This window comes from Anticarsia gemmatalis, chromosome 27, assembly GCF_050436995.1.
Source record: "Anticarsia gemmatalis isolate Benzon Research Colony breed Stoneville strain chromosome 27, ilAntGemm2 primary, whole genome shotgun sequence".
Taxonomy (NCBI): Eukaryota; Metazoa; Arthropoda; class Insecta; order Lepidoptera; family Erebidae; genus Anticarsia; species Anticarsia gemmatalis.
In genome coordinates this window covers 5,373,273-5,396,753 of record NC_134771.1, presented here as the reverse complement: position 1 = coordinate 5,396,753, position 23,481 = coordinate 5,373,273, and the positions used below count along the sequence as shown (strand labels likewise).

At 34.3% G+C, this 23,481-nt stretch overlaps 1 protein-coding gene across 2 annotated transcripts in view; it reads left to right on the top strand.

Annotated features, from left to right (window-relative positions):
• vlc (disks large-associated protein 2) overlaps positions 1 to 23,481 on the top strand; it is a 55,489-nt gene that overhangs the window by 14,419 nt on the left and 17,589 nt on the right. For both annotated transcript variants that reach the window (XM_076132267.1, XM_076132266.1), the window contains one exon: positions 20,265 to 21,640. In XM_076132267.1, coding sequence (XP_075988382.1) covers positions 20,265 to 21,640 — 1,376 coding nt within the window. The remainder of the gene's footprint in view (positions 1 to 20,264; positions 21,641 to 23,481) is intronic.

The following is a 23,481-nucleotide window of genomic DNA, read 5'->3' as shown; positions in this document are numbered from 1 at the left end:
TCGTGATGGAACCTTGCATGCCTGAGAGTTCTTGAGGACACACAATTGCAAAAGCCACGACTCGCACTTGGCCAGCGTGGTGGACTCAAGGCCTAAACTCTCCATCATTGCGGGTAAAACCCCTTACCCAACAGTAGCAGTAATACCTATATCAAATTTATTATTAACTAATGTGACAACCCTGCGTTAACTGTTCATTAAACTAACGTTATAATTTCCCCATCGTTTATTAAACAGTTCATCCGTGAAATTGTCTATGTTTTTTACTAGGAAACTCTACGGTAAGTGTTCCGTAGTCTATGATTAGTTAGGCTCTACATGTCAAAGAAATTATTTAAAGCACTACTTATATGCCGTTTGGTTTCAATTTGAAAGGCTTCTTTTGGCTAATCAGGCTTGCTGCATACATATTCAAGGCGGCGTTATCGTCTCAGCAGTGGTTAAAGTGGTCACCTCACCGTAATAAACGTAGCGCCGCGTATGGTGGGTTCGAATCCCACCGGGACACATATTTGTGTGATGAGCACGAGTATTTGTTCTGATCCTGGATGTTAATGTATCTATATAAGTATGTATTTAGAAGTATATAAGTATGTTTATCCGTTATTACCACCTTAGTACAAGCTCTGCTTAGTTTGGAATCAAATGACCGTGTGTGGTTTGTCCAATGATATTTATTTATTTATAGAACAACAAAACCGACTCGAAGCAATTACTGCACTTGTTCGGATTGTACCGATGCCGATTTCTTCGGGTCCTATCATCATAATTCGGTTTTAAAATTCAGGTGCGGCAATGACGAGCGGCATTTTTCAAACAATGCAAATAAACAAAGTTATAGGGGGCGAGTCTATTGCCACATACCGGGAATGGCGGGAATTAAGCTCCAATTTAATGACATTCCAATTTAACTAAATAACTTAATTAAAATCCAAACTACTATTGGGAATAATTTAATACAAATAAGAGAAAGACTAATAACCCTGTGTCTGACCTGGATATCGAAACCCGGAACCTCGTCTTTAGCAGACACATTCCCTCTCTTCAACAGAGGTAGTAATATTATCTACCTATCCTTAAATGAACAAATAATGGTATGAATCAAATTCCGATACGACATAGTGACGTCATTCGCCGGTGATAGCTCAGAGACAATGATATGACATAATACTAATAATTGTGTATTGTACTGCACCCGCCCGACCGCGGACGTAATAGGGCTGTCACACGAAATAAAACAGAACTAGAGGCTGCCCGCGATTTCCTCCGCGTGGTTTGTGACATAGGACAGAATTTCATCCCCTTGGGAGTAGGATTGATCAAAATCCTTTCTTAGCAGATGCCTACGTCATAACATCTACCTGCATGCCAAATTTCAGGCCGATCCGTCCAGTGGTTTGGGCTGTGCGTTGATAGATCACTATGTCAGTCAGTCATCTTTGAGTTATGTTAAAACAAGCTGTAGCGCGATGTAAAGCTTGTTTCGAAAATATGGATAAGAGTGGCACTGAAAAGTTATTACTGGTGTGAATGGAGTGGAACGGTAGCGAAAGAAATGTTCTTTGTCTCTGTATTCATGCCTAAAGGACTGAACCCTGTTCGAAGAAACTTTGCAAAAGGATAGTTCGAGATCGGAGAAAGGATAGGGTTTTTCGGTAGGTAACTATGCATAATATTTGGGCACCCTTATAAAAATACCCCAATTCGCCATTCCACTTAAAAATAACTGTCAATAAGTGATTATGGCCCTGTTAATTTTAATAATAAGTAATTAGTGACAGCCCTATAGAAACAATCATTAGACTAGGGTTGGGTATATTTGATATACGTTCAGAACATTCGCAGTGGGCTGGTATAATGACTATTTTATTACCATTTGTATTATTCGTTTACCTAACATACAAACATACATAATATAACGCCATATTTATATTAAAGAAGGTACAGACTATGAAAGTTTAATAAAATCTACGTAACTAAATTATAATTTTTATTTACGTAATTAATTTTTCTCTCTCGTCGGCGGTGGGACAAGTGCCTAAAAAGCTTTGTTTGGTGTTTTTAACTGACCTAGAAAAAGAGGACGTTTTCAATTGTTCAGTATTTTTTTGGCGCTTGTTGCGTTTGATAGGGAAAAAGTCGAGTTTCGGTTTAGGGTTGAAAATTGTTGAAATAAAAATACATCTTTTATATATTTTAAATGCAGCTTTAAAATAGCTCTATTACTGAGTTATAGTCTATAGATATTACTCTATTACATGGTGACAGATTAGAGTCTATCCCGTGTACAAAATCCTGCTTACCGTCCTACAAAAAAACTGTCACAACGTTATATCTAATACAATATTAACATAGAATTCAATTAAATACTAAATACTGGCAATCATTGAAGCGTGTGCACATAAATAAAACATAGCAACGTTTCAATCAATACAATAATTATGTATGCAACTGCAGACAGATCTACATACATAAATGTATGGAATATGTATGTAGGGCGAATGAAGGTTGGTATGTCATTATAAAACGGCGCAGTGGGTAAGATGATTTCTATTGCGTTAAGAGGGCCGCGGGTTCGATTTAACTTGTAATAAAAGACATACACTGATCAAATCGGTAATGTTTTTTTTGTGTGAGCAAGTTTATAAGGATTGCGTATCCCTATGTGAAAATAACCTCTAAATGATTTATTTCCATGTGATGACGCCCGTGGATTAATTACTAAGTTGTTGCCAGAAGGCCCTTGGTTTGATTCCTCTGAGAGTTATTTAAGGGATGCGTACTATGCCCTATCCCCTAACCAAACCTGCACTTGACAAGCGTGACTTGAAGCTCGTAAAATTAACCACTAGCTCAGCAGTGGGACGGTAATGGCCGTAGTGGGTTAAACAAAAGATCTTAATTATAATATTTAGCTTCAAACACACTCCAAATAACTTTATGTGTCTGAATAAAACAACAAGGCGCTACAAGAAAGAGTCTATATCTGTTATTTCATATTACACCTTTATTACAGCAGCTTGCATTATAGTTACCCCCGGTCTCTGAGGTACATTTAGCGGTAGTTTATCTCTTCGCGTTGAAACTCATAAAAAAACGGTATTAATTAGATATACTACCGTTAAATGTACTCAGAAACCGGGCATTAGACAAACAAAGTTATCTAGCGCGTACCGTGACAAATGCAAAGGAAATTATCTCGCGTTGATTCGTTTAAGTATCAGTGCCGCCGAAATTTCCTGTACTGCATCAATTGAAGGAATTAGGTCAGTTTGTACACCATGGCTTGATGGCTTCATTCTTCCTGATTATGCTTTAATTCCATCCTTTTTTGTTTAGGCAAGGCTATTTTGGTAGACGTTGGTCTTTCCTTTAATTTCTGAGTTAAAAGGTGTTTCAGGCTTTTAAAAATATCTGTTAAAATGATTAGTGAATGTTTTTGTTCCGAAATGTAAGTTATCGGTACTTCGAACTTCTTAATTGAGTAAGTAGTTTAGCAATTAAAAGAAATACATATTTCTCTACTAATAATAAGTATGAATTAACACTTCATACTTATTATTAGTAACTAGCTTTTACCCGCGTCTTCGTCCGCTACCTGATTTTTCCCATGGGAAAGCGCCATTTTCCCGGGGTAAAAATTAGCCTATGTCCTTTCTCGGGTATCAAAATATCTCCATACCAAATTTCATGCAAATTGGTTCAGTAGTTTAGGCGTGATTGAGTAACAGACAGACAGAGTTACTTTCGCATTTATAATATTAGTATGGATAGAAAAATCGTTTATCAAAACGAACTACGTTTGTGCACATCAACTTACAATCAAGTCTGTACAGTTGATTGAATACAACAGTCATTAGTTCAAGAACAGGAAGTGTTCAATTTATTACAAACGTCTTTAATCATCTTCTTGAGTTTTGACTTGAACACATTTATGAATAACTGTAGGCATAAGAGCATTTTTTTATAGTATTAGGAAAATCCTTTTACAGGAAGAAAATAAGAGGATTAACTAATAATCGACAAAAAATGAAACGTTCCAGTTTTGGTTATTTCATGAATTGTTCGACTTAAATATAAAAACCTATTTTCATACGAAATATACAGAAAAGTTAGAACAATTAACTAACTTCTAATCGCGACTTTGTTCGCGTGGTATATACCGGGGTAGATAACTATTCCATGTGTCAATCTAGAAAGTATCTGCCTATCAACTTCCATAAATCCATTTTACAAACTGAAGAAATGCAAAGTCCCCCATCCGCATTAGACCAGCGTGGCTCAAGGCCTGACCTATCCCTAATTGTAGTAGAACACCCTTGCCTAGCAGTGGGACACTTCCTACATTTATTTATAAAACAACATTATTAAACTAAAACAAATAGGGTAAGTTCGCCCTATCGCGTCCATCACCCAAATCGCGTCCATTTTTCGAACCTGCCTATAAAAATACTTGCAAATAAATAAAATATCACACTGATGAACGTGAAAGTAATAACTGTCAATAGCTCAATGTGTACGAGGCACGCACATATAGACAAAAGCTCCGAGTGCCTAATTAATCTCTGTAAAAAAAATAAATAATTTTGGTTGTTCAACAACGGAGTGCGGACGTGTGGGATTTTAGTAAAAAAAATAGTGTGCAGCGGTGCGTTTGGCGGTAAGTCTCTTTATGTTTTATGTGAACTTGAGGACACATAGATGTTTCGAGACATGAATCATAACATAAACTAATTATATTAATTACTAATTTGCTTTTTTTTATCTATTAAATAGTTAAAACAGGGTGGACGCGAAGTGCTACACTGAATTTATTAAACTACCACTTTGCGTCCACGATGGACGCGAACTCATCCATTTACGTTTTAGTTAGTTGTTTATTTTTAAGTGATTAAAATATTAAAATAAATTGGGTTTTCGTTCATTTTGTCATTAAAGTTACACAATTGTAATACCCAATTGCGTCCACATTATTACGATTGTAGAAAAAGTAACAAAGATAGATCGAAACGTGGACGCACACTATTCCTATAGGCTATAATCTTGTAACAAATCGCGTCCGTCTTATTAAATAATCGCTTTATTCTTTGTAAAATACTGATAATAGGATAAATATTAATATTTTATTCAGTATTTTAAATCTAGTAGGTCCAATAAAATGTTTTCTATAATTATTTTTTCTGTTTAAGATGAGTTCTTTAGAGTCAAACAAGAAGAAGGAAAAGGAAACTTATACAGAAGAAGATTTGAAGAAAGCTCTAAGCGACATTCGAGAGAAAAAGAAATCTGTAAGTCAAGTATGTAAAGATTATGGAATTCCCAAGACCATATTGGATAAAATCAGTGGGCGCTGACCAGATGGAGTAAAGAAACCGGGACCAGAACCAACGCTAAGTGTAGATGGTGAAAAAAAGGTAGTTGAATGGCTTCTCAACATATCCAAATGTGGATTCCCAGTGAAAAAACAGGAATTATTGGATACTGTTCAGAAAATCATTCGAGACGGGGAGATTAAAAATAAATTCAAAGATGACCGTCCAGGTCAAAGTGGATTGAAATTTTTTTGGCCAGAGACAAAGAAATATCGCTTAAGAATGCGGAGGGCATTAATAAAAGTTAGAGCCCAAGGAACAGAAGAATCAATCAAATTGTGGTTTAGAAAACTTTTATAATATCTGGAAAGTATGAATCAGAAAGATATTTTAAGTGATCCAAAAAGAATTTTCAATGGAGACGAAAGCGGTTTTGCTTTCTTTCCAAAAACAGGAAAAGTTTTAGGTCCAAGAGATTTTTTTAACAATTATATTCTTAAATAAATAAATTAAAAAGATCTAGTGTTTCTTTATATTTCCTTAATAATATCACCCCCTCATACCTTTTCTAAGCTGGTGGACGCGAAATAGTCCCAGGGTGGACGCAATTTGGATTTTGTGGACGCAAAGTAGGTGAAAAGCCTAATTCTGTGGTTTGCCTTTTCTTAAAAAAAACTCATGATATTACAAACGAAACTAAAAGTTAATATTAAATTAGACTATATAGTTACCACATTACATACATTTTTTCATTGAAACTAGTGCTGCAACATTTTTATTTTCTCCTTCAAACTTGCTAACTGCACTAAATGGACGCGAACAGGCGAAATGACCCTATAACAGTATAATACACTTTTTATCAGTCACCGTTATGAATACTAAATCATTTGACTTCCTACATACCAGTGGCGAAGGCTCCCTATAACCCGATTCCTACCGGCTTTACCTTCGGAACACTCCTAAAAATGCGTCCCATAAATGTGTATTATTCTCAAAAAAAAGATCATTTATTTAAATTAAATTCTATATTTATTACGACATTCATCAATATTTTCAATACGACTAATTTAAATTAAATAAATGAATAAACGCCTGTTCTATTTGTCATTGCAAAAGTTGCATACCGAAAATTGCCGTCAAACAACTCGACGGCGCGCGCAGGAATCGCGTAAAGCGAAAAAGAATTCGATGACGTCACGCGGACGTACTTTTCTATGGCGCGTTTTACCGGCGAGGTAACCCGGAATTCATCGGCTTATTGGGCGACTAGTAGGTACAACAGGCGCAGCGGCGCGGGCGGCGCGGCAACTAGCGAATGTGTGAGTGAGATGCAATGATTTTTAATGAAAGAGAGACAATGAATGCAATTGTTGTGATGACATTTATGATTTTAGATTCAGTTTTGTTTTCATTTTGCGCGCTATTTTAGGTTATTTTGGATTATTATGTTTATTATATTTGGATGAGTTAAATTGTGTTAAATTATCTAAGAATGTTATTATTTTGTGTAAAATCGTGGTTATTGTGTGAATGTACTGGTCGTATCTTACGTGTATTAAAATTTGTAAGTATTACTTTCATTGTTATTGTTTGTGTATTGCGATCATGGACAACAAGTAGGTAGAAGTAGAAGCAATAAATATTGTTAAATTTGTTATGAATCAGTAAATTAATGTTGTAGAGTGTAGACATTGTTTTCAAAATGCTCCTAGTGCCAACATGTATCTACTTATCTACCAAAATAAATAATACAGAATGCAAAGGACATGATAAGTATTTTAAACATTCCCTTAAGTTATTCTCTACGATATAACTTTATAAATTTATCAATGGCTTATTGGTACGTAGCTGTAAAGTGTTTTTATTATTTCTCAGATTGTTTCTAGTAGATAGCATTTGGAGTCAATCAAAGTTGTATTTAAATACCTACTAAGACACTTACCTATAAACACGAAATTTGAAGTAATAGGATAGAATCATTCCTCATTAATAATTTCGGTCATAGGTACTTAGTTCTTACCTACTATGAAAGTAGTTCGGTAGATCGGATCGCAATACAACGATTTATTCTGTTAACGTATGGTTAATGGTCAACCTAGTGTCAAATTTGTTCAAGCCGCCATCGCGTCGGTCACCCACCTACGGAATGACCGCACCGAGAGTTGCTTAACTTTAGCTTAAGTAGTTTTAGCTCCGGCTTCCCTTTTAACAAAACTCACCCTTCGCCACTGCTACATACCATTCCTAATACAGACACACATTTTAATGCTAATATTTACTAACCTTATTTATAAAACACTAGTTTATACCTGTGGCTTTGTATGCGTCGACAGATTTTTTGATAAAAGTTTCATACTTCAAAATGTATATATGTGACAAAACGGTAGAGTTGTAGATTTTGTTCCGGGATAATGGATTTTTTTGCTTATGATATGTTGTATGCATGACTCTTGCACATAATATTATGCTACTATGTTTCACTAAAAGAAAAGCCAATCGTAACCAAGGGTCTAAACCAGACTATATTTGTGCCAAATATAACTGAAAACCTTCTTGCAGCTATTATACAAGACAAAAAATAAATACATACATATATATATACCTTCAGAACCAGTTTTTGATCGGATCTTACTCTATTTTCTTTGAGAATATGCATGTAATACAACGATGAGATTTGTCTGGAATTTTAACGGAAACAAATTTCCCCAAATGATAGTGAAAACTATATCAAAATGTATTGAATAGTTTCTAAGAAATCAACGTACAGACAGACACAAGTCGTTGATTTATGCTACTTAGTGATAAATGTGATGATGCCTTCAGAATATCAATGAAGAAAGGTCTTTCATTGATTTACTTGCCACTGCACCTGCCTTGAATGACTTTCAGAGTTTCCGACTATTTTTCGAAAATAGAAATAAAATTTATTTAGAAACAATATTATTCAGTACTTCTAACCAACACATTTAACTATAAATGTCTGTTTATTTCTCTAAATGAATAAATAAGTGTTTCGATTGAAAATTCTTGATTAAATTTTATTCATTGAAAGTTAAAAAAATTTAATATGCTTTCTGTCAAAACAATATTATAAATCGGAGCAGTTAAACTCTCAGTTATGCAGGTCTCTTTACGATGTTGTTGTTAACAGATAAAAAACTAATTTCTAAATGGTACATAATACAGTATTTTTTTGTATATCACCTTTAGTCTACTGTTTTCTGAGCTCTTATTTACTCAAACTTAATCTTCTAAACAGTACTTTAAAACACCGTTATCTCAGAAACTACAAACAATCTATTTTCAACATAAACAAACTACTAAATACAACACCAAAATAAACCTGAAGTTTACAATTTAAATCGAAAATAAAACCTTAAATGAAGATTTCTAAACATCTGTTAAGGAATTACATAGCACGTGCCGACACATACCATTCAACATAAACATTGGTACCGTTCCCAGTCACCGGCTGTTACAAACCCCCCTCTATACCATCACTACCACTTCACGCCTCATTTAAAACCCACCCAACCACTTTCAACTTCACAACGTCCATTGAAACTTTTACTCTATAGTTGAACTTGTATGTGGAATTGAGACAAGCGTTGGACACGGTACGCATCGATGGTATTGCTTCGGATATGAGGTCGCCGTCACTTGATACGTCAATTTCGAATAAGCGTCATACTGTTGCACCTCCCACGCCAGACAGACGTGCGTCGGCGCACAGTTCACCATTATAGAGAAATTTTAAAAAGGGGTCCCTCAAGGACCTATTTTGGAACCCTGACTAACTTATTTTTGTTCAGTGCGTGAGTTTTGTTATTTAATTTAAAGTTATTGTTGTGAAATTGTATAGCTTTGACACTTTCTCGAGTGAAATTAGATTCCCACGGGTTTTAAGTGATTGTTATAGTGAAAACGTTTGTGAGAAATGTTATAATCGTTGTACAAAATGAATGAAATGTGTAAGTAGAAGATTCAAAACATATTTTTTTGTTTATAAGAACCTTTTTGAAGTGCGCATCGAATTGGATTCTGTTACGGTTGTTATAAAGTTCTAATTAGCGTGAATTCGTTCGTTGATTTGAAATTTCTTTGATTGATTCAAGGTTTAAGAATTTAAGGTCAAAGTTTTTTCTTTTTCTAGATCAGACGTCGTAAAATTTGAATTTATTATTTCTAAGAAACTAGACTAAGTAATAATTATTGGCTCTAAACTGGTTTTATAGTCATTGATATTATATTTCGAGAATAAGTTTGAATTAATCGATAATTACTATTAAAAAACACTTGATTGTCCGTATTTTATGTACCTTTACCTAGCCTTAAAAAACTACTGGCTGGATAATAAGACCAAACTTTTTTATATTACAGTAATTGCAATTCATTATTACCGATTATTTTATCATCAAAAAAATACGTTCGACTTCGAAATTGTGACTGTTTTTTTCAAAATTATTCCATAAATGAAAGAAACAGATTAAGCTGGGATGAAAAAAGAATTCAATGAAATTTGTTTCAAAAATATGTATCCATTATACAATATTTCCAAAATGTTTTTTTTTGGTTTGAAATATATTCATGTTTGAATCAAACTGAGTAATTGTCATGTGGGTTGTGTTTTGACTGTAAGCAACGGTGAAACAGTTTATATCAAAAGAGAACTACCGTAATTTTATAAGTGAACCGCTAGTAGGTCTAACTGGAGTTTCTTATAAGTTTTTACTGACAATAATCTTACAAGAATGAAGAATAAAGGCTGTTTCTTTAAAGATTATATTATATTTAAAGATTATATATTTAAAAAAAGTATTATCTAGATACTTGTTATTCATACTAGGTGGTAAAATCATCTTATTGTGTGAGAAATTAATATATTAATAATGAGTGAATGAAATGAATAACGAGTGTTGATTAATCTAAGCAAAAAGTCTACTAAATATGAAATTACAATAATATTATTATTATAATCTTTAAACCGGCTCCAAATAAGAGGTTCCTACATTGATCTGTATGGATATAAGTTGTCCGCATGTACTCTTGTTAAGCTAAACGAATTTTGATGCGGTTTACAGAAAGGTATTCGCTACTTCTTAAGAAGGTTTAGTAATTTAACCGACTTAAGAAAGAGGCTGTTATGTATATATGTTTGTCTCCGAGTATTCGATCAATAAAAACCCGTAGAAAAATGAAACCACCAAGCACCCTTGCAATATGACTCCATAAATTCCGTAATAGCAAAGTTATTCACCCCAAATGTCTTTCAATACCTATTGATTATACAACTGATGGTGTTTTTGAGGGTGCTGACACCCCCTGCTACCAATAATCATTGATATTCGAAGCAAACCTTTTCATTCATCGTATGGTTAGTGGTCAACCTAGTGTCAAAGTTGTTTAAACCAAGCTTATGGCTTAATTACTGTTAAATTAATTGACAACAACAGGAACAAACTTTTTATGAGGAGAGACGTTCAACTCAAAAACCTTTGCGGCTACCCATCTTGTGTCCATCAAAGTCGCTTAACTCACTGATCGTTTACTGATCGGTGAATAATGCAACCAGAGCTTTGTATGCAAAGTTCGTGGCTGGCGGAGGTACAAATATTCAGAATTTAGAACATCAATGACTGGAGCTTGGACTGGACTGAAGCTTTATTCAAAAGTCAGCTACATAAGTAGCTGACTTTTGAATAAAGCTTCTCTATTTTGGAAATACACAGAATCAATAATTTTTAATTATTATTAAGATACATCGACTTTTTTTCGAATGCCTCTGTGGCACGGTTGATAGTTAAGCAGACTGTTGTTCATGATGTTTTATTATTATAGCACGCTTATTAATTATGGCAATAGTAAACAGCTAGGTGTTCGTTAAGTTTGAAAATACTCTGTAAATCTATACTAATATTATAAAGCTGAAGAGTTTGTTTGTTTGTTTGATTGTTTGTTTGTTTGTTTGTTTGTTTGAACGCGCTAATCTCAGGAACTACTGGACCCATTTGAAAAATTCTTTCAGTGTTAGATAGCCCATTTATCGAGAAAGGCTATATAACATCACGCTACGGTCATTAGGAGCGGAGCAGCAACGAAAATTGTTACAAAAACGAGGAAAATTTTGACCCATTCTCTTAGGTGACGCAAGCGAAGTTGCGCGGGTCAGCTAGTATACTTATAAAAATCTAATTTAAAAAAAAGCTACATCGTGCATACTAAGTCTCTATACTAAGTTGTCGGAAGCTAGCGGGCACATAAAAATCATATTGAAGAATTCTTCCGAGTGAACTAGTGTTCCATATGCAGTTGCAATATGGCTGCCATAATGAAATATGTAATGCAATTAACATTAACTAGAACATGCCTAGGGACAGTTATGTTAATTTGTCGACTTGAAATAAGCAGATGACATTTGTGAGCAGATGTTCCATACCTTTAATAGTTAATAAGTCATACTTTAAACAAGATGATATAGCACGCGACAAATTATTTTGTTATTTATTTGTACACACTTTCTCAATTCACTCTCCTTGCTCTTTTAAGCACTTTTATAATAATTTTTACATCACCCCAAGGTTGACTGGCAGAAAATACCCCATTAAGTCCGCCTTAATAAGTACAATGATATATTATTATGTCTTCTTTGCTTATGTAGAGTGGAAAAACAAGATGTGCCATGGGAGGAAACTGCATTAAATACTGAAGATACCTTAAGTCGCTGAAAGGAAACATACTTTTATTATTTTAAAAGAAACAACAGAATTCAAAGATTATCTGATAATCGTAACACCAAAAATTTCGAAAATTTGCTAACCCATTACTGTCTTACTGTATGTCAGTATTTAGGTATTTCACCACTCAATTACTGATTAATTATCCATGTAAACACCAATAACAATAATTATAGCACATATCACAAAAACGTCTCATATTTCGAAAATACAGCTCATCGTAAACACGTTTCAAATTCAACAATATTACCGCCAGCTTATTATTTCATATTTGTTAAATATTTTAGCCTAACAAGTATAATACGAAACTTGCTGAAACAAAAGTCTCTAACACGCGATATTCAATTGAAGGATTTGTGCTAAACAATGAAAAATAACGTGAGAACGTATTTTAAAGTGAACTTCATTATTTTAACAGATAAAACTTTTGCAAGCCTATATCTCAAAAACTATTGAAGCGATTTTGAAAATTCTTGTGCTGTGTTATTCCTTATTAACATAAGAGTTTTATCTTGAATCGAATATGTTATTCATAATTGTTATGCATAATTTCACGATAAAATTAAAATTTTACAATCTTAATATATAAAATTCTCGTGTCACAGTTTTCGTTACCGTACTCCTCCGAAACGGCTTCACCGATTCTCATGAAATTTTGTGAGCATATTGAGTAGGACTGAGAATCGGCCAACATCTATTTTTCATGCCCCTAAGCGACACTGTTTTTTTTTTAATTTTTATGGCAAAACAACGTTTGCCGGGTCAGCTAGTATTAGTATAAAATTTTATAATTACGCAACGAATTCGATATTTCATACTGATCGAATCGAAGTGCGTTAAACCGTTTGGTGTGTATCCGGCTATAAAAGCTTGCTTTCAAAGAATGCTTGTAAATATTAAACAATATACAAACAAACAAATCATAATGTTTGTTTAAACAAACATGTTTACAAATACATTGTCATTGCCGTTTGATTCACTGAAAAACTCGGCCAAGTGCGAGTTGGACATGTTCACGAAGGATTCCGTACCATTATAAAAACGGTAAAAAATCAATCAATGTTGTATGGGACTTAACATTTATTTTAACATTAGACATTTTGCTATAGCGGCAACAGAAATACGTCATTTATGAAAATCTTTTTTTTTATAACCCATTACTGTCCCACTGCAGGGCAAGGGTCTCCTCCCGAACGAAGGGGAGAGGTTAGGCCTTGAGTCCACCACGCTGGCCAAGTGCGGGTTGGGGATTTAAAAAACATTTTATTTCTTTCAAACCAAATTGGATATATTATTTTTAATATGTTTGTTATTGTCGAGACAAGGTTTGTATGGGATCGATGGGATCAAAATGCCCAAAGGAATAAAATCAACGGGATAAAATTATTGTACTATATCCGAACGAAGTCAAGTCATAAAAAAACATTCAAAGAATTTCATAAAAACTATAACAAGTCATTCAGTCAGCTTTCTTTCAAGTTTCCCAAGATTTCAAGTAATAATAAAACAAATGTTTTTCACCGCCATACCACTAACTGCCGCGCCCAAATGAAAGTAGTGTTGCCATATTCATAACTGTTGTGTTACTAGTAATTAAAAAGACAAAACTTTTTCTGATAAAGGAGTCAGTTATTTTTAACATTGTTCAAGCTAAATTCAGACTCATATTTTAATGCAATGAAATTTTATTCATATTGGTGTGTGCAAAAATGTCAGGTGCGTAGTACTCGTAATCGGTCTTGTATGACAACATGTATGTATGTGAATGAATAAATAAATAAATAAATATGTATGTATTTAAATGCGAAAGTCTGTCTATTATATTTCCCTAGCTAAAAAGCTGAACGATTTTTTATGAAATTTTGCGGAGATACAACTTCCTACGGTTACTTATTACAATCTTAATCTTGATCTATTCAGTAATAAATCATTCGCTTTGTAATAAAATTAACAAATTCTTTATATAAAATAATGTTAACCTTCTTTCCTTAAAGTCGGTTAAAACATACAAAATCATCGTTCCCTCGTCTTAACCACTAGACTGTTACATCGCGGTAATTTAATTCACTTACCAATTGTACAACAATTAACTCAATTGACTTCTAATTAATACTCGGTTTTGAAAAGAACTGTAAGATAGTGCTGATAAAACGAAGAATAGTAAACGATTTAAAACAGGGATAGATTTTTGTTACTTAGTTTTTTATGAAAAATATTGTTAATTCGAAATATTTTGAGATATGGATTAAGTCTGGTCGCCTACTGTATCTAAAGTAAAAACTTAATAATGTCCCACTGCTGGGCAAGGTCTCCTCCCGGAATGAGGAAGAGGTTGGGTCTTTAGTTCACCACGCTGGCCTATTCCCACGATTCCCCAATTCAAATTATTGTACTATACCCAGACGAAATCGGGCCGCTAGTAGTATATAAAACTTTAAAAATAACGTTGAAAATCTACCTGTCATTTAAAAATCTATAAATAACCAGTAAATCTATTCTAAATAGCGTTGATTCCGTCATTTATAACAAATTCTTAAGATTTACACCGGCTTAAATCTCGGTCTATTGTGTAATAACTTGTAAAAACTTGTATAATAGCTTGCAAAGCAAAAACTCTGAATATCTACATTTGTACTGGCTGTAAGGTTGCCAGTTACAATTACTGAATTACCCACTTTTTATTTAAGTATATTTCGTTTGATTTTATAAAAATATCCGCAATTATTGATATAGGTGACATTTGAATGGAAAGGCGATATTAAAATTTCTTTTATTTTACCCTTCCGGCCGACCGCGACTTCGTCCGCGTGGACTTAAGTATCTTTTATTGCTGCTGCACTTCGGCCAGTCAAAGCGTGATGTTCTATAACCTATGGTCTTCCTATATAAATGGAATCTTAAAGACCAAAAATCAGTTCGGACCAGCAGTTTCTGAGATTAGCACGCTCAAAGAAGCGACCTCACCAGATATTTTTTTATAATATTAGAGAATATTCAAGCTAGCTTGGTTAAAAATGCCTATATTAACTATTACCGTACCAAATTCCATCTCGAGTAGTTAAGCCGTTTTCAATCTGGACAAAGAAACTCTTCGCATTAATAATATCAGTGGAATAATTTTCTTATTAGGCAGCCCTATCTGTCAGTCATTCACCTGACGTATCTCGAGTCACGAATCACACCGAACGAGTTCACTGACCCCTAGTACATTGTTTTATGTAATATATAGGAGAGTACCGCGTAATTACCCACCATTAACTTAGTTATAGAGAAAGGGCTATGAATAATTATGGTTTTTAAGTACTTATAATAGGGAAGACGGTTCTGTTCCCAGGCCGGTAACATTATTGAGGCGCTCATAGCCAGCTCCTCGGTCGATAAATCGATCGATCGATCTGTGGGTTAAGCAACTGTTGGCGCGGTCATTCCATAGATGGGTGACCAAATAGTGGTATAAGAATTGAACCTTTCCGTGCTTCGGAGGGCATGTCAAAAGTCTCGGATGTTGTCAACTAAGATAACAGTCGTTATGCCATGTTCAAGGCCTTTTCTGGCTTGAACAACTTGGACACTAGGTTGACCACTAACCATACGATCGAATAGAATAAAAGAATACGTTATAGGGTTAATAGATATGAATAAATATCAGTGTCGGAAGGCACGTTAAATTGTGGGTCCCGACTGTCATTTTCAAAGATCTTTGACAGTCGTTAACAGTAATCAGAAGCTTGAAAGTCTGACAACCAGTCTTAACGAAGGGTATCGTTTTATATCCCAGGTAACTGGGTTGTGCAGGTCAGATAGACAGTCGCTCCATGTATAACACTAGTATTCAGCTGCATCCGGTGAGACTGGAAGCCGACTCCAACATAGTTGGAAGAAAGACTAGACTAATTGGAGCTTACTTGAGTTTATTTTTTTATAATATTATTTTTTATGTAATTTTGTTAAAACAATGGACCATTTAAAAGGGAGCATGTTTTGTGTATTTTCCAAGAACATATTAAACCATTATTATGAGAAAGTTTTGAACAATGAGAACACTTAACTGTGTGCAGAAAAAGTGTTGTGTAAACATCATTTTCTAACAAATACTAGCTGAATAACGCTGCTCCACTCGCATTATTGTCTGACTTTTAATATCTTACTAGAGGCACCGCAATTTCGTCCTAGTGGACTTTATTAATTTTCCCGTTTTCACTATTTTTTTATTGCTTCTTCACCCTTAATAGTCATAGCGTGATGTTGTAAAGCCCTTGAAAATAAAGAGAAGAGTCCTTGTGACTCTTCAACTCAAAAATATTGTTTCAATTCGAACCAGTAGTTATTGATATAAGCGCGTTCAAACAAACAAACGTTTCAGCTTTGATGTGACTTGTAAATAAGCCAACGTTCCGTTACACGGAAAATATTAAACGGCTATCAATCAATGTGATTATACAATATACACTCTTCCATTACTAAGTGACTATCAGTCAGTCATCCAACGACAACGGACAACGCACAGTCGAAACTACTGAGCGTAGAAACTTGAAATTTGGTATGAAGATTCCTTAGTGAGTGCACTAAGACAGGACTTTTGGAAAACTAAAGTCCACGCAGACAAAGTCGCGGGTGGCTGCTAGTCTAAGTAAAAGTGTAAAAAATTCACCAAAATCGAAAATTTTACCGTTAATTAAATTAATATTCATTTTTAAAAGATTCATAACTGATTTTTTATTCGCAGAAATCACGAAAATCATGTTCCACTTTCATAACACAATTAGAAAGTAAAAATCGATTTAACGCTCGATTAAAACAATCGATCATTTATCGTAGGCAATGAGGAATCGATAATAATCGGTGGGTTGCGTAAGACACGTGAAACAATTCGTTTAGTACTTCCCTATTGGCTGGATGAGATAAAAACGACATCCGTTGTGTACTAAGCTGTTCGACTGCGCGATGTCGTGGATTCGTTTCCTGTTATTTTATTTATTTAGTTATAAAAACTATTATCTGTTATACCAGAAGGTTTTTTTTAAGACAACTCTCGCACTGTGATTTGCTCTTGTGTCGCGGGGACTTTTACAGACATACAAACTACTTACACAAAGTACAACCACAACCAGACCCGAATCAATTATTTGTGGATCGTCCCGTGTGGCAATCGAACCCACGACCTCCCGACGTAACGGTAGCGGCGTGGTAACCTAAACCACTGCGCCACGGAGGCAGTCAAAAGGTGTTTACAGCGTCCACGTTTCGCCACTAACAATATTAGTCCCATGTAATAGAGGGCGAGTTGTTGCCATTTACCAGACACACTACCAAAACTCCGGGCTACTATTGAGAAATATTCTGCAAGACATTCGAAACTCAATAGTACTTTGCTCGATCCGGGAATCGAAGCCGAGGCTTCATAATCAGCAGTAGAATACACTACCGACCACGCTATGGGGGCAAAATAAAGTTTGTGTTTAAAAAAATATATTTACTTAGATTCGAACCTGTACACGATTAGTCGATCGCGTACTTATAAATAAGTGCTAGTATGAGTGCACTTCAAGCATGTATAAAGGGATGGGGTGTAAGCAGAGTACGGTACGTTTGTAACAGTACCGATGAAGCGTGCCGTTTGATACTAGTAATGGGACTTTAGTATCGATAGTTGCATTTATATCGAAGAGAATCTTTTATGCTAGCGATAAGTAGCTTGTGGAAATAATAACTAATTTTTAACTATTATTTCAATGAGAATTTATTTTGCAAACTATTCGCTTCAAAAATACTTAATTTTTCTGAATCTAGTTTTTCGTATCAAATGACGAAAATTAAACATCAATTATTCAAAATTACCGCCCACAACGAAGGGCTTACGTAACGTTAACGACAAATATCTTAAGCGTAAAACATATTACAACAATTGACATTAATGTCTAACCTTCATTAGAATGATCGACTATTTCAAAATGTTTATCGATATCGATACTATCACAAGCTCCCATCCCTGCCCGTCCCGTTCTCGTCTCTAAGCACAAATTGCTCCATCGCACGCAAAACTAGATTACCAGTGACGGTCAAACGGACTTCTTATGTACTACATTACCTATATACAGCTGTACACCGTATTATAGCTTCCGTTAATTAAGCTATCTAGAGGCGAAGAACGCGGACCACCGGTTTCAGTATCTTAACTTTTGTTACGGATAAGTTAGTAATTGCTTGAAAAAGGATATAATTCACTTAGAATCATATAATTTATATCATCACGGCTGTTAAACCTAAAGGTGCAGGTATAGATGTAGGAAATACATCCACTTTCACCATTTACAATATAAGCTCCTTCTAATAGGGGTCGAATGGGGGCTGAGGTTATGTTCTCCAAAGGTACATACGTTTTGTAGTACGTAAGTTTGTAGGAATCGTAGCAAGTGACGTTATTTGGTCTCTGCCTATATGTGGTTAAGGCGAGATTTTTCTCTTTCACGCAAAAACTACAAACTATATTTTGATGTACAGTACATAGATGGTTTAAATCTAGCTTGAAACGTGAGATACTTATTACCACGCGAAATCTTTTCTTGCTGACTAAGTCGCGTTTCTTCCTAACACAGTAATTTTGTGAAAAAATATTTCTACAATGTTGCAATATAACAAAAATAAAAAGCATTGCGTGCGTTTCCCAATAAAGGGTGATTATGGCTCTAATAGTACATGTAAGGTAGGGCGCGGCAGCCAGTGCCTTACACAGAAACGTTCGTTCACCTTAATATACGATAACGTTGATTAAATTCTAAATAAAAGCAAGGTACAATGTTTTTCCAACATTATATATATTTTTCTTGAAATCAAAAAGCAGATTTGTAGCAGTATTCTTTCATTTTGTTGTATGGTTAGTAGTTAACCTAGTGTCAAAGTTATTTAAACCACCCGAAAACTCTTAACATGGATTAATTAATTAGCAACAATTTCTTAATTTGAATTTCCGCACGATGTAGCTTTCCATTGTCATACACATAATAATATTTTGTTAAGAAAACAATTCTATGATTTAAAAAAAAAATAACAATGAATTGCGCGGCGCGCGCCAAAAATCTTTGCCATTTGATACTACATACGTTAAAAGTGACAGTTATTTTTTTTTACCTAAACTTTGATGAATATATTTGTATGCCTGGAGATGAAAAGAAATAGTTTTTTTAGTAGGTACCTACATACCTACCTTAAGGATTGGACGATATAAATATTTTATTTGTTTCATTATCTATTTATCAACTTTTTCTTCCCTACTTTTCTTTGGTTTGACACGTAAGTAATTGTTGTGTTTTATTGTGCTTGATAATGCTTTTTGTGTTGTTTTAAACTAACCATTTTTGTTTTCAGCTTCCATTATGATGTGGCCTGTTTAGAAATATGAAGTTGAATAAATTAAAACGTAAGCCTAGGCCCCAATTAAAAATTAAAAAAAAAAATCTAAAATGAATTTTAACGTTTCGATTTACTATGACATTTGTCAGTCATTTGTAAAAAATTAAATAAATAATGTTGCCAATAATTAAATTTACCCATATTTACGGGTAAATAACCTAAAAATATATTTCTAAAATTGAATTACTCAACTTCATATTTGTACTAACATAGCCTTTAACAGCACGCGGAGACTAAAAGCAAACTCAATTAGCTATGGACATTAAATACATGAGCTTTTGAGCGTCGTCATTAACACAAGCCGTAAATTATGACACGAAACTTGGCTTCAATCGTCCTTTGTTAGTTATTTTAACATTTTAAATGTTCACTGCAAATTGTTTTACGAAAATCCTGTTGGTTATTTTAGATTGAATAGTTAAACTAGATTTTTTTGGTATTTTAAGTTTAATTACAAAGTGTTCCCGTAATTTCATCAAATTCTGATATTTAAAATGACATAAGCTAATTAAGATTCGTCTTAATCGGTGTTAATTAATTAAGATTCTTAATAATTTTTTTGCCAGATTCAGTTATCAATAATCATGAAAGAAAATTTTATCTAAATGATTCTTACCTGTTATTTTTATCATATAAGTCATTTTCTGACGTCTCACGTTGAAAATAATAAACTAGGTAACAAGAACAACAGGGTTTTCGTTAAAAATCATTATTTATTTGGCGTCCAGCCAACGCTTAGTCATGAAACGGCTTTTTAGCAACATGTCAACTTTACAACCATTAAAATGATTAATTGTATTTTTTCCAGTGATTTACCGGATGAAGAGGACAAGAAATCGCCTGTCCTTCTACTTGGCGTGAACAAAATCTCTGACTCTCCTTCCTTTGTCCGGAGACGGTCTACAGACCCTCACACTTCGGGGTCTATTCGGTTCTTTAGACCACCAAAGTCTAAATACACAAGAGGGCTCCATGGAGACGAACGACTGGAGAAAATCAGACAAGATCTCTTAGTACATAAAGCAAAGCCTGACAGATACATTCCCAATGACCACGAAGTATCTCTTGAACCTGAAGAAGTTTGTCCAAAATTGAACTGCGTAGGGAACTGCATTTGCGACAGAAAACACAGCTCGAATCGTGGCTCCTTTTCTTTCCAAAGGCCAGAGCCCTGCCAGAAAGAGATAGAACGAAAAGACTCGTCAGAAAACGACATCGAATTTAAATATACAGAACACATTCCTCACTCGCAGCCTTCGAGCAGCAAACAGAGTTACAACGTCACTCCGAAATCGACTGAACGTAGACATTTCCTTTTAGCGAACCTCAATGAAAGGTTTCGGAAGACTCTGAGCTTAGATTCGCGTAAAGTTGAGACAAATCGCGTGCCTCTAAGCCTCCCGAAGGAACAAAGACCAAAATCATTAGTCAACACCAGCAATATTTGCGTGCAATACAAATCCGGTGATCCATTCATCGCGACAAATTTTAACAAAGCTAGTCAGCCGAAGAAAAAACGAAAATCATTTTTTTCTCTCGACACATTTTTTGACTCGAAAAAGTCAGATACGTCATCTATAGACGATTACTGCTCATCTAAATATAAGCGTTTTGAGCTCGAAAGTGATGATTCTCCATTATTTAGAAGAGAAAAGGAGGAAAGGACTCCAGACTTGTTAAATCTACCCGTAATTATTGACTCTGTTCGCAAAAAGCAGTCTGATACGCGAAGGCAGCTGGAGAAATTAGAAAACCATTATTATAAGAATATTCATAAGGAGCAGACAGTTATAGACGCGGTCCCAAAGGACGCAACCGACATCCAAGGCCCAAGTGGTCACAACCATTTGTATTTCGACGAAGAAGTTGAGTACATAGAACCTATACGCAGTACTTTTACCAGCCAAAGTACTTTGATACTAGATAAAAAGTCAACTGAAGATTTGAAACCCGATTCGATATTGACTATCAATACTGATGAGACGGACATTCGGTTGCCGAGTTCGACAGTGTCTCCGAAATCTCATGCTGAGGACTTTGATAGTATAGGAGCGTATGAGATTGAGGTGAAAGAGTCAGATCTGGTTAAGGTGGCGAAGGAACTGACGGTTAAAGTGATGGATAAGTCGGTGGACTCTATCGGCAGCTGCTCGCTGGACGTCGACGCGAGTACAGACTTCTCAGGTAATTGTGTGATGTAAATGTGTTATGCTTTTTTGATGTGTAGTCGCTGTGGATTTAGAGAAAAATTATAGGTTTTTCTTAAACTAAAAATCGTCAATCAGTGTTAAAATAATGTCTGTTAATTGAAACAGGGTTTATTTTTGCCTAAAAAACGATATTATAATACTATGGATATCTCAGTTCATCGAATAGAATTGTCAGAAACTTCGCTTACATACTCTGTCAAAAAATTTCATCGGCGAAAGATAATTGAACATGACAATATTAGCACAAAAGCTCAGTAAACTGCTGTATAAATTATCCATACGTTGACTTTTCAAACGAAAATTACCAAAAATATTAACAAAGTTGTTGTTTTTTTCTAAATCCACGTTATGTTTGGCATGTGATTGTGATTCCAATTCATTTCATTGTTGTATTGTATCTGTCTGTCGAGAGTTTATTTTAAAAGTAATAACTAATTGAGAATCCCTTAATTTTAGATATTATTACCCTTTAAATTATTAGTCTTTTTTATTTCCTGGCCTTATAAGATAAAGGTAAACGTAACGTAAAAAAATATTAGCATGCGCCTTACCCTATTTCTAAAATATGTATATGTTATTTTTGCTATTAACATAGACTAAATGCAGTATTACTTTTAAGATAAGCTCTTTAGCTCTAGTATCGTATTATATTTTCATTAATAAATATTTATTTTGTATCTGTGCTGTGTTTTCTTTTTTACCTATTCTGTGTCGTGATTGTGGTGTTTTACGCTATTGTTTCAAATTCTTAATTTATTATATTTATTTTCAACATACCTAATAAAAGACATTAAAAAAAGCAAATTACATCAAATAAAAAATAATTATTTGACATGTTCCATTCTTCAAGTTTGCAACACTATAAAAAAAGTATTAACTTTCTTAACAACAATGGACTCATTCATTCAGCCTGCTCGCATGAGTTGTAAAAAAGTACTCTTCTCGTTTCCTTCCGCCATAACTAAAATACTTTCTGAAAAGTAAAACCGGATTTTATCCGTGAGAAAATACTTTAAAAGCATGCGATTAAGTTATTAAACGTTTTACACTACATCACGATAGCTTTTATGGACATTTAAAGTCGATATTTTTGCCCGTTTCGTACTTTAAAAATGTTTCGCTCCATAATTTGTCTGTGTCTGTTTTCACTCCTTCGCGACGTTTCAGTTGATTGCTTTCTGCATATCTATGGACATCTTAGCTTGTAAATCTTTCGGAGAAATCTTATTTTTAACATCGAGAACTTGGTTTCGAGAAAAATAATTTTAAATGTAACATTTATCTCGACGAGATTCTGTGAAACTGAACGCATTTTACCGCGTAGTTTGATTTTAGAATCAAGATTTAGGTACTTTAAAATACGATTATATTATACTTACTTGTTAAAACATGATTAGTTTAGAAAATTGACCTATTCTTTATTAGTTTTCTGAAGGTCAATTATTATATCTTGACAATAATATATGGTTTAGTCGAACGACCTTAATCATATAAAAACATACTCATCAAGGAAACTGATGAATATTTATTAGCTACTTCCATTTACAAATTAATCGGGTCTATTCAACAGATTAAGACGTCACTAAAAGAGACAATTCTGTTTATAAAATTCTATAAATCTAGGTCGTACATAGAAATCGTTAACAATGCAGATTGCAAAATGCAGCACAAACAACAAAAAGACAATCGAATACTTGTACGGCTCATACCTGTAGTTGCCTTTTGTACACATATGGATCTATGTATCGGCCTCGTTTCTACCTACGCACTTCTTACGAGCTCGGTCATTGCCGTCATATTGCTTATGAATACGAA